Raw genomic sequence first — 12338 nt, 5'->3', positions numbered from 1 at the left:
AAACACCCCCACAGCATAAGGTTTCCACCTCCACGTTTGAAGGTGGGGATGGTGTTCTTGGGGTCATAGGCAGCATTCCTCCTCCTTCAAACACAACGAGTTGAGTTGATGCCAAAGAGCTCAATTTTGGTCTCATCTGACCACAACACTTTCACTCAGTTCTCCTCTGAATCATTCAGATGTTCATTAGCAAACTTCAGACGGGCCTGTACTTTCTTGAGCAGGGGGACCTTGCAGGTGCTGCAGGAATTCAGTCCTTCACGGCGTAGTGTGTTACCAATTGTTTTCTTGGTGACTATGTTCCCAGCTGCCCTGAGATCATTAACAAGATTCTCCTGTGTAGTTCTGGGCTGATTCCTAACCGTTCTCATGATCATTGAAACTCCACCAGGTGAGACCTTGCATGGATCCCCAGACCGAGGGAGATCGACAATTATTTTGTGTCTCTTCCATTTGCGAATAATCGCACCAACTGTTGTCACCCTCTCACTAAGCTGCTTGGCGATGGTCTCGTAACCCTTTCCAGCCTTGTGTAGGTCTACAATCCTGTCCCTGACATCCTTGGACAGCTCTTTGGTCTTGGTCATGGGTCTCCATACTATGGCCCTCCAGTTGTTCAGGAACAATTCCCATCATGCCTAGTCATGTCTGTGAGAAACTACAATTCCCATCATGCCTAGTCATGTCTGTGAATGTCAGAGTTTTACAATGCCTCATGGGATGTGTAGTTCTTCAACAGCTGGAGGGCCATAGTTTGGAGATTCCTGGTCTTGGCCATGGTGGAGAGATTAGAATATGATTGATTGATTGATTGGTTCTGTGGACAGGTGTCTTTTATACAGGTAACAAGCTGAGATTATGAGCACTCCCTTTAAGAGAGTGCTTCTAATCTCAGCTTTTGACCTGTATAGAAGACAGCTGGGAGCCAGAAATCTTGCTGATAGATAGGGGATCAAATACTTATTTCACTCATTAAAATGTGTTATTCTGGATATTTTTGTTGTTATTCTGGTTTGGGGTTTAATATCACTTTAAAGTCTCTAGAAGGGATATAATTAGGTTGATTGTTTTTCCCGCCAGCTAGAACTTTGCAATAAAAGCTTCTGTGAAAGACTGACTCTTCCCTTATAATTACAGCTGTCTTCATCCTCCCACATCCAGTCTGCCTTGGTGACAGATGTTAAAAATATCTAACTGCCTAAACAATTCTGGGTTTCTATAAGAGAGGACTAAGCGATGGGTGAGCAAAGCCTACACATATAGAAGATCTAACATAGGTGTGACTCATAAGTCCTCCAACAACCTTTCCTCTGTAGTACAGCTGGATTCTTCAAATAGAGTAGGAAGAAAGTGTGAACCTAACCCTGCCTTCAGCCACTGACACCTTCACACCAAACCCGATCGCTTTCTACATACAACCAGCAACACATTACAAAACCTAACAATCACCGTGGACAATGAGTACAGGGCACACCCACCCTCTAGATAAAATGGACCTGGCATCAGATACATTTTCTCATGGTGAGTGCAAGCATATTAATTATTACCCGTATTTATCGGCATATAACACGCACAGGCGTGTACCACGTACCTTCATTTTAGGAGGGAAGTTTCAGGAAAAAAACTAAAATTTTAAATAAAGAGCTTTGAAGCAAAATAGGGGTCAGAGCCAATCAATGCAGCCTCACCATTGCCCATCTGCAGCCTAATCAATGCCATCAGCAGCCAGATCAATGCCATCTGCAGCCTCACAATTGCCCATCAATGCAGCTTGATCAATGCCCATCTGCAGCCTCACAATTGCCATCAATGCAGCTTGATCAATGCCCATCTGCAGCCTCACAATTGCCATCAATGCAGCTTGATCAATGCCCATCTGCAGCCTCACAATTGCCATCAACGCAGCTTGATCAATGCCCATCTGCAGCCTCACAATTGCCATCAATGCAGCTTGATCAATGCCCATCTGCAGCCTCACAATTGCCATCAACGCAGCTTGATCAATGTCCATCTGCAGCCTCACAATTGCCCATCAATGCAGCTTGATCAATGCCCATCTGCAGCCTCACAATTGCCCATCAATGCAGCTTGATCAATGCCCATCTGCAGCCTCACAATTGCCATCAATGCAGCTTGATCAATGTCCATCTGCAGCCTCACAATTGCCATCAACGCAGCTTGATCAATGTCCATCTGCAGCCTCACAATTGCCCATCAATGCAGCTTGATCAATGCCCATCTGCAGCCTCACAATTGCCCATCAATGGAACTTGATCAATGCCCATCTGCAGCCTCACAATTGCCATCAACGCAGCTTGATCAATGCCCATCTGCAGCCTCACAATTGCCCATCAATGGAACTTGATCAATGCCCATCTGCAGCCTCACAATTGCCCATCAATGGAACTTGATCAATGCCCATCTGCAGCCTCACAATTGCCATCAACGCAGCTTGATCAATGCCCATCTGCAGCCTCACAATTGCCCATCAATGCAGCCTGATCAATGCCCATCTGCAGCCTCACCTCAGATCTCTGCTGCCTCAGAGGGGACAGGGAGGGTGGCGGGACGAGCGCCGTCAGATTACATACAGCGAGAATCTCCTGTTTACTCGGTGGCCTCTTTAATACAAAGTCCCGCCTCCTGGACGGGCTTCTATCATAGACAGAACACTGGTCCAATGCCAGACCAGGAGATGGGACTTCCTATTAAGGAGGGCGCTGAGTAAACAGGAGTTTCTCGCTGTATGTCATATGATGGCGCTCATCCCGTCCCCCTCCTCGTTCCCTCCTAGGCAGCCCAAATTGCAGTATTGGCGTATAACACACACACACTATTTGTACCCGATTTTCAGGGTGAAAAAGTGAGTGTTATACGCCAATAAATACAGTATGTATTACTCCCAGGTATTAATACCGCTCATAGAGATCAAAGTACTCCCCCTGACAATAGTATCTTCATCTGCATTTCTCTCCAGAAGGACACATCCATTTATTTTCAGTTTTTGGCTTTGCTATTCAGCCTTCTGGCTAAGATCAAGTGCAGGATACTGAATGTTATCAATAACAAAAAGACAAAAGCCCATGGGGCTTTCATAAGAAATGCCAAACAAGTAAGAAAAATTAAAAACAAAGGTACTTTATTACATAGATAAAAAATTAAATAAAAAAAAAAAGTAAATGATAAAATACACATGGAATATTCCTTAAAGCATTTGTAAACCAAGAAAAAAAAATTTAAAAACCTGCAAGACAAAAGGCATAATGTGCTGGTATGGATCAAAAACTCGCACTAAATGAAATACTCAACTTAGAAAGAAGCCCTCTCAGCGGCACCCGGTCACCTCTGAGAGGGCTTACATCTTCTCCCGTCCTTTCTTCCGGGATCGCTGGCTCCAGTGCTATGAGTGGGCGGAGCCACGATGACGTCACGCCCGCACATTCGCACGAGAGCCCTTGGTTCCGGCAAGAAGCTCCGGCACGGTAAGCCGGACCTTCAGAGCGCATGCCCCGCTGACGTCACTGGCTGCATGCAGGGTGAATATCTCCTAAACCCTACAGGTTTAGGAGATATTCATTTTACCTACAGGTATCCCTTATTATAGGCCTTATTATAGGCTTACCTGTAGGTAAAAATCACAAAATGGTAGGTAAAGATCCCGCTTTAATAAGCAATTGTATTGCTTCCGCCACATATTGGTTTGCAAAATACACCATACAGTACCAAAAGTATTGGGACGCCTGCCTTTACACGCACATGAACTTTAATGACATCCCAGTCTTAGCCCGTAGGGTTCAATATTGAGTTGGCCCACCCTTTGCAGCTATAACAGCTTCAGCTCTTCTTGGAAGGCCGTCCACAAGGTTTAGGAGTGTGTCTATGGGAATGTTTGACCATTCTTCCAGAAGCACATTTGTGAGGTCAGGCACTGATGTTGGATGAGAAGGCCTGGCTCACAGTCTCTGCACGAATTCTTCCCAAAGGTGTTCTATCAGGTTAAGGTCAGGACTCTGTGCAGGCCAGTCATGTTCCTCCACCCCAAACTCGCTCATCCATGTCTTTATGGACCTTGCTTTGTGCACTGGTGCAAATCCTTTGGTGGAGGGGGGATTATGGTGTGGGGTTGTTTTTCAGGGGTTGGGCTTGGCCCCTTAGTTCCAGTGAAGGGAACTCAGAGCCTAGGTTCGCGCTGATGGGATGCAGGAAGCAGCGCAATTACAGCGCCGGTTTCCGCATCGCTCCTCTCCCGCAGGCAGTTGACACCTGCAGCGGTTCGCAGAAGGCAGTGTAATTACATTGTTAATGACACCCCCAGATCGGTTTACAGATCGCAGTGCGAACTGCGACCTCGCACAGGAATCGGATCGCATAGGTGAGAACACCCATGCATTCACCTATGGCTGAACTCGCATCTCACAGACATCGCATGTGATCGGCACCGCAGGTGTGGGTGCAAATCACATGCAATGTCTGATCACACTGGTGTGAACCTGGGCTTAATGTGTCAGCATACCAAGACAATTTGTACAATATCATGCTCCCAACTTTGGGATGGCTCCTTCCTGTTCCAACATGACTGCGCACCAGTGCACAAAGCAAGGTCCATAAAGACATGGATGAGTGTGTACCACATGAGCACAGTCTGTAGCCGGTCTGTGGGAGACAGAATTATTGTTGGTTGCTTGGAGATCAAATACTTATTTTACTCACTGAACTGCAACTCAATTTATAACATTTGTATCATGTGTTTTTTTTTCTGGATTTTTGGTTGATATTCTGTCTCTATCATTTAAAATACTGTATATACTCGAGTATAAGCTAAGTTTTTCAGCACATTTTTTTGTGTTGAAGAAGCCCCCTTAGCTTATATTCGAGTCATTGTGCCCATCTGCAGCCTCATGCGCCTGATCTCCCGGCGCTGTGACAGTCTAGTCGGGGCCATCCAGTTTAACAAAGCCCCGCCTTCTCCTCGTCCTCATCCGTGATAGGCGGAACACTGACTCACTGCTGGGAAACTGAATCCGTGTTCCGTCACGGACGAGGAGGAGGCGGGGCTTTGTTACACTGGACGGTCGTCGACTAGACTGCATGTCACAGCGCCAGTGTTCTGGAGATCGGAGATCAGGTACATGAGACTGCAGATGGCACAGTGGGGCATGAAGACGGCACAGTGGGGCATGGAGACGGCACAGTGGGGCATGGAGACGGCACAGTGGGGCATGGAGACGGAACAGTGAGGCATGCAGATGGCACAGTGAGGCATGCAGATGGCACAGTGAGGCATTCAGATAGCACAGTGAGGCATTCAGATGGAACAGTGAGGCATGCAGATGGCACAGTGAGGCATGAAGATGGCACAGTGAGGCATGCAGATGGCACAGTGAGGCATGCAGATGGCACAGTGAGTCATGAAGATGGCACAGTGAGGCATGCAGATGGCACAGTGAGGCATGAAGACGGCACAGTGGGGCATGAAGACGGCACAGTGGGGCATGGAGACGGCACAGTGGGGCATGGAGACGGCACAGTGGGGCATGGAGACGGAACAGTGAGGCATGCAGATGGCACAGTGAGGCATGAAGATGGCACAGTGAGGCATGCAGATGGCACAGTGAGGCATGCAGATGGCACAGTGAGTCATGAAGATGGCACAGTGAGGCATGCAGATGGCACAGTGAGGCATGGAGATGGCACAGTGAGGCGTGGAGATGGCACAGTGAGGCGTGGAGATGGCACAGTGAGTCATGAAGATGGCACAGTGAGGCATGCAGATGGCCCAGTGAGGCATGGAGATGGCACAGTGAGGCTGCAGATGGGCACTGTTGACCCTCTTTCCACTTACAGTAGCTGCTGCATTTCCCACCCTAGGCTTATACTCGAGTCAGTACGTTTGCCGTGGTAAAATTAGGTGCCTGGGCTTATATTCGGTCGGCTCATACTCGAGTATATATGGTAAACCTATGATAAAAATGATAGACCCTTCATTTCTTTGTAAGAGGGCAAACTTACAAAATCTGCAGGGGGTCAAATAATGTGCCGTAAACAGCGGCTGCCTGTCACGGGAGTGACTTAATCGCAGATCCAGCCAGTCACACGAGTCCGCGAAACCCGGAAAAAGAAGACAGGGTGAAGTTGTGAGCGCCTGCAGCGGTGACAGCTTGGTGCTGGAAGGGCTTCGTCTTAAGGCAAGATTAACATATTTTGCTAGTATGTGATACACGGTCTCCGCTGCCATTGTAGATGCCTTATGTCAGTAGAGACCTCAGAGAATTCTGGTTTTCACGCAAACAGCACTTGTCTGCTAGATTCACACAATAGGTAAGAAGATCAGCAAACCACCAACACTCTGCAGCACTAGTAGTCAGTAAGCAGAGTCTGCATGTGTAAGGAGACATTATGGTGGCCCCCTTGTTCATATAAAATTATAAAATATGCAAAGATAAAGATTTTTTTGTTTTTTCAAACCACAACAAGATTTTTGTACAAGTCTAAACTGATCGTTAAAAAGATTAAAGCTTTTATTTTATGCATCCCACAGGATCCGCGGTATTTGAAGTCCACACTGGGATTGTCCATCCCTGAGATGCAAGGAATAAAAATTATTAGATATATAAGAGAAACAAAGATTCACCTCCTTCTCTTCCTCCATCCTGAGCCGTTCTTCCTCTTTCTTCCTCTCTTCTTCACGCTTCACCTCCAATTTCTTCTTCTCCTGACGCTCAGCTTCCTCAGCCTAAAGAGACCCAAACAGATTCTTTTACTAAAGCAAAAATACAAACATAATTCAAAGTGTATATACTGCGCTATTGATATTATTGAGTGACAAAAAACCAGTGAAAGTAAAAAAGCAGCGACACAAACATGCGATACAATCATGTGCAAAACTTAGAAAGGTAAAAATAGTCGCGCTAATAAATAGTGCAAACAAATTATGAATCAAAAAAGCAAATAAACTCAATACATGAAATGATATATATCTCCTGTGTGATAAAAAATGCAATAGTGACACAAACTCAAGAGTCTCTTGTAAAGGAAAAAGTGAATAAAAGTGACTTATGGAATATAGTCTCTCTAAAGACGGTAAATGTATCAAATTCTGCAATGATGCAACTGTGAAGAGAGATGAAGAATTCTGGAAGTTTCCAGCTGCCACCAAGAGGAAAGGAAGAATCCCTCCATGGTGCGAGGGGCAAAAAAAATGGATACTCTTACCAGAAGATGTGGACCTCCTATTATAAAGAGGTCATATACGCCAGCAGATATAGCCCTCTGCCGGGTCTGAGGTGGGTCCTGGACCAAGATGTATGGATCAGCCACAGACGTCCTCCTCACTCACTGGCCACCAACCGCCCGCTTACTTCCAAAAAACGTCAATCTCCCAAAATAAGTGTGGAGCAAGTAGAGAAAATAAAAGCTCCAATGGTGCGTTATCGTTTAAAAACACTGCTCATTTAATTATAAGAAGTTGTCCATAAATTTGTACTATAACAGCTTAAGAAGCACTTGCCGGTGTCTTGCTGAGAAAGTTCCCCCCCTGCGCAGTACGAACTACTATCAGCCGCCGGAGATAGCCGAAGCACAAAATCTACAATCAGCTGTACACGGCGCCTGCGCCCTGGGTCCAGGTTCCTTCCCCACCATCCAAGTGGACCTAGAGGGGGAATAAAACAGAGCTGAGCGAAGCGAGGCCGTGCCCGAAGTGTGGCGAGCCCGAGAGGGGCCCTCTTACAGGCGCCGTGTACAGCTGATTTTCCCCTCTTCATCTTCGGCTATTTCCACCGGATCGTACTGTGCAGGCGCAGCGCCTGCACAGTAGAGGGGTGTCCTTATCCGCATAGCGGAACTTTCTCGGCAGAACACCAGCAATAAAAATGTAAAAACGAACGCCTGTGGTCCTGGGGGCACGTGAGGGTGCCAGCGCATAGCACCGCCCGAAATGCTTCTCCATACGTGACGTCTTTCTGGGCCCCCCTTCTCTACTTGCTTCACGCTCATTTTGTAAGATTGACATTTTTTGGAAGTAAGCGGGCGGATGGTGGCCAGTGAGTGAGGAGGACGTCCGTGGCTGATCCATACATCTTAGTCCAGGACCCACCTCAGACCCTGCAGAGGGCTATAGCTGCTGGCATATATATGACCTCTTTATAATAGAAGGTCCACATCTTCCAGTAATTGTATCCATTTTTTCTGCCCCTCTCACCACGAAGGGATTCTACCTTTTCTCTTGGTGGTGGCTGGAAACTTATGTCGCTTACACACGATCGGAAATTCCGCCAGCAAGAGACCGATGAGAGCTTTTGGTCGGAAAATGCGACCCTATGTATGCTCCATCGGACTTTTGCTGGCCGAATTGCAGCCAGCAAAAGATTGAGAGAAGGTTCTCTTTTTTTCGGTCGGAAAAAAGTTCCTATCCGAAAATGCGATCGTCTGTAGCAATTCCGACGCGCAAAATTCCTATGCATGCTCGGAAACAATTCGACACAAGATCAGAAGCATTAAACTTCATTTTCTCGGCTTGTCGTAGTGTTGTACGTCACTTCGTTCTTGACGGTGGAAAGTTCAGCGAACTTTTGTGTGACCGTGTGTATGCAAGGCAAGCTTGAGCGGAATCCCGTCGGAAAAGCCATCGTATCTTTTTCCGACCAAAATCCCGATCGTGTGTACGTGGCATTAGAGAATACTTTATCTCTCTTCACAGTTGCATCATTGCAGAATTTGATACATTTACCATCTTTAGAGAGACTATATTCCATAAGTCACTTTTATTCACTTTTTCCTTTACGAGAGGCTCTTGAGTTGTGTGTGTCACTGTTGCATTTTTTATCACACAGGAGATATATATCATTTCATGTATTGAGTTTATTTGCTTTTTTGAGTCATAATTTGTTTGTACTATTTATTAGCATGACTATTTTAACCTTTCTAAAAAAATACAAACAGCCCATGTTTATAATGTATTACCCAGGAAATCTTAGCTCCTTTGTACATCTATTCAAAGACCAATATTTATTGGAAGCTTAGACTTGTGTGGAGGTTGTTCATTGACCACTCAGGAGCAGAGCTCGAAGGGACAAAAACAGGTACCTTTTTCCCCTCTGAGTACTCAACGGGACCCAATGGCAGCAGTACCGGGCTCCCCGATTGCTCCCCAGGTGGAGGCGCCAGCGGGAGAGGGGCCTCCTTCCGAGCCCAGTAGAAATGATCGAGTAGGGGTGCTTACAATGGTTATTACAATGTTATTTTTAACTATCAAACATGCACAATTACTAGTTAAAATTTAGATTTAGTTATATATGGTAAGTGTTCACTGGGTGTTTAATGCCAACGCATGAGACTCCAGTGTTTAAGTCCCGGTGGAAGGCACAGGTTCACCGTCCAGCCCCACTGCCGGTAGCCTATAAGGCCTCATGCACACTGGATGTTTTCACTGCTGGGTTTTTTTCAGCCTGTAAATGCCCCTCCATGTTAGCCCATGTGTTCATGCGCGCATAGAAGTTTAGAGCAGTTTAGTAGCCGGGCATTTAAATGCATAAAAATAAAACCATTATCCAGGAGCAGCAGCGTTTTGGCAGAAACAAAGCTTGACAAGTCTAAACGCGTGTTAACGCTAGGCGCGTTTAGTGCTTGAGCATTCATTTAACGGCCAAAATAAGTTCTTATTCTGGCCAATTAGTTGAATTAACCCCCAAAGGCTTCACGTGCCTAAATGTCTTTACAGGCATCAAGTGTTTTTTTGGTTTGTTTTTTCTGCCAAAACGTTGCTACCAGGAGAAAAGGCTTCCAGGAGAGGAGGTGAAAGTGTCCAGTGGGCATGAGACCTAAAAACCTATGAGAGGCTGATGGACAGGGCTGGATGGTGTGCCAAGCAGTATGCGCCCAGGAGCAAATGCCCTGAATGCAAAGAGCCTGTGCTTCGGACGTTCATCCCGGGGCGCATACTGCCTACAACGTTAGTACAGCTCGGTGCACTATTCAGCCGGAACAGCCTCTCTTAAAATTTTACAGGCTGCCGGCAGGGGGGCCAAATGGTGTACCTGTACCTTCCACCCATACCTAAAACACCAGAGTCTCATGCACCTGGGTTAAAACTCCAGTGTGCATGATGTCTTAATGTACAAACAAAAGTGCAGTGCTGAATAAAATAAACAAAATATATATTTAAAATAAACAGAAAGCGAGTCTAAAAGAAAAAAAACTGACGTCAGATGTGACGAAACTCGTTAGGGGAGTCAACGCTTGTTATCTCATCACATACATCGATACTACGAAGCAGCCCGCTTGACACCCAGGACTGGTTATATGTTGTTTGGCGCATATGCATTTTATTCTTGTGAGCAGTTTACCTTTTTCATAACCTTGGCACACTATGGTGCCTTTTCGGCTTTTCTATGCTTTGCCGAGTAATGCAAGTCTGGAGTTATAACCAATATATGGTATCTGTTGGGGTGGAGGAAGCACATTTGATTTCGGATGAGGATCTTGTGGAGACACAAAAGCGTGTTTAGGCTCTTTCATACATGTTGGAGTCCATTTGCTTTGGTAAGTGCACTGTCACGATTTATGATTCTTTTGGACTCACTTTCTGTTTGTTTATTTTATACAATTTTTTTTTCATTTTATTCAGTGCTGCACTGTTGTTCGTATGTATTTATCAATTTGTGTTAACTGCTTTTTATGCTCTCTAAACGCTATTTCTTTTTTTTTATTTATTTATTCATGATGCTCTAATAGGCAACCAAGATCTCAATTACACTTTTGGGTGGACTTATCATTTACCATACCCCTGTTACTGGTCACACAGATCTCTTCTCACCTCTCGCTGGGCTTTTCTCGCTTGCTTCTCTTCTAACTTCCTCTGCTTCTTAGCTCCGATCTTTACTGTAGACTGGATCTCCTGAGAATCATCACCTTCCTCCTCCTCCTCCTCTGCCACCATTGCTATAAAATAAGAATCAATACAAAAAGACATAAAATACCAATTTCACAGTTATCGTAAGAGTTCCTTCACACTGCCTGCATGCTAAATTCTCCATTTCAGCGTCTATATTTCCCAGCAGTGCGCTGTAGTGAAGGGCGGTGTAATGCGAGTTTCAGCACATCGCACAATTTACTCTTTTTTACCCCCCCAACCCTTTTTTTTTTTAAACTTAATTTGAAGTGCACAAAGTAAAACTTCATTCATGTTTCTATACAGCAGTGCGCTGCATTGCACTGGAGTGCGCTGACATGCAATGCCATCCAGTGCGCTGTAAAAAAATTTAAAAAAGTAAAACTAGGGCTGCAACTAACGATTATTTTGACGATTATTGTTTCGATTAAATGATTAATTGGTTAATAACCTTAACAAAAAAGTGTGGTGTATAATTTAGTTAATATGTAAAGTTTAAAAAAGGCAATTTATTCTTAAATATCTCTATGCAGTGGTAAATATAAATAACCAACTATATGGTTAGGGAGCAAAATCTCTAATCCACTGAGAATAACAGACAGAAGAGATATACTGTATATACTCTCAGAGGAGATATATACTGTATATACTATTAGAGGAGATATATACTGCATATACTATCAGAGGAGATATATACTGCATATACTATTAGAGGAGATATATACTATTAGAGGTAATATATATTGTATATACTATTAGAAGAGAGGTATACTGTATATACTACCGGTATTAGAGGAGAGATATACTATTAGAGGAGTATACTGTATATACTATTAGAGGAGATATACTGTATATACTATTAAAGGAGATATACTGTATATACTATTAGAAGAAATATACCGTATATACTATTAGAAGAGATATACTGTATATACTATTAGAGGAGATATACTGTATATAATATTAGAGGAGATATACTGTATATACTATTAGAGGAGATATACTGTATATACTATTAGAGGAGTATACTGTATATACTATTAGAGGAGATATACTGTATATACTATTAAAGGAGATATACTGTATATACTATTAGAGGAAATATACTGTATATACTATTAGAAGAGATATACTGTATATACTATTAGAAGAGATATACTGTATATACTATTAGAGGAGATATACTGTACTGTGTATACTATTAGAGGAGATATACTGTATATACTATTAGAAGAGATATACTGTATATACTATTAAAGGAGATATACTGTATATACTATTAGACGAGATATACTGTATATAATATTAGAGGAGATATACTGTATATACTATTAGAAGATATATACTGTATATACTATTGGAGGAGATATACCGTATATATTAGAAGAGAGATATACTGTATATACTATTAGAGAAGATATAATGTATATAATATTATAGGAGATATACT

The 12338-nt window shown here is 43.9% G+C and overlaps 1 protein-coding gene across 1 annotated transcript in view; it reads right to left on the bottom strand.

Annotated features, from left to right (window-relative positions):
- DDRGK1 (DDRGK domain containing 1) overlaps window positions 1–12338 on the bottom strand; it is a 130858-nt gene that overhangs the window by 72484 nt on the left and 46036 nt on the right. The window contains exons 3-4 of the mRNA XM_073611035.1: window positions 10814–10938; window positions 6632–6733 (exon numbers count right to left, since the gene is read on the bottom strand). Coding sequence (XP_073467136.1) covers window positions 6632–6733; window positions 10814–10938 — 227 coding nt within the window. The remainder of the gene's footprint in view (window positions 1–6631; window positions 6734–10813; window positions 10939–12338) is intronic.

This window comes from Aquarana catesbeiana, linkage group LG01 (assembly GCF_042186555.1).
Source record: "Aquarana catesbeiana isolate 2022-GZ linkage group LG01, ASM4218655v1, whole genome shotgun sequence".
Classification (NCBI taxonomy): Eukaryota; Metazoa; Chordata; class Amphibia; order Anura; family Ranidae; genus Aquarana; species Aquarana catesbeiana.
The sequence above is the reverse complement of the archived record's forward strand: the minus strand, read 5'-3'. Positions and strand labels throughout refer to the sequence as shown.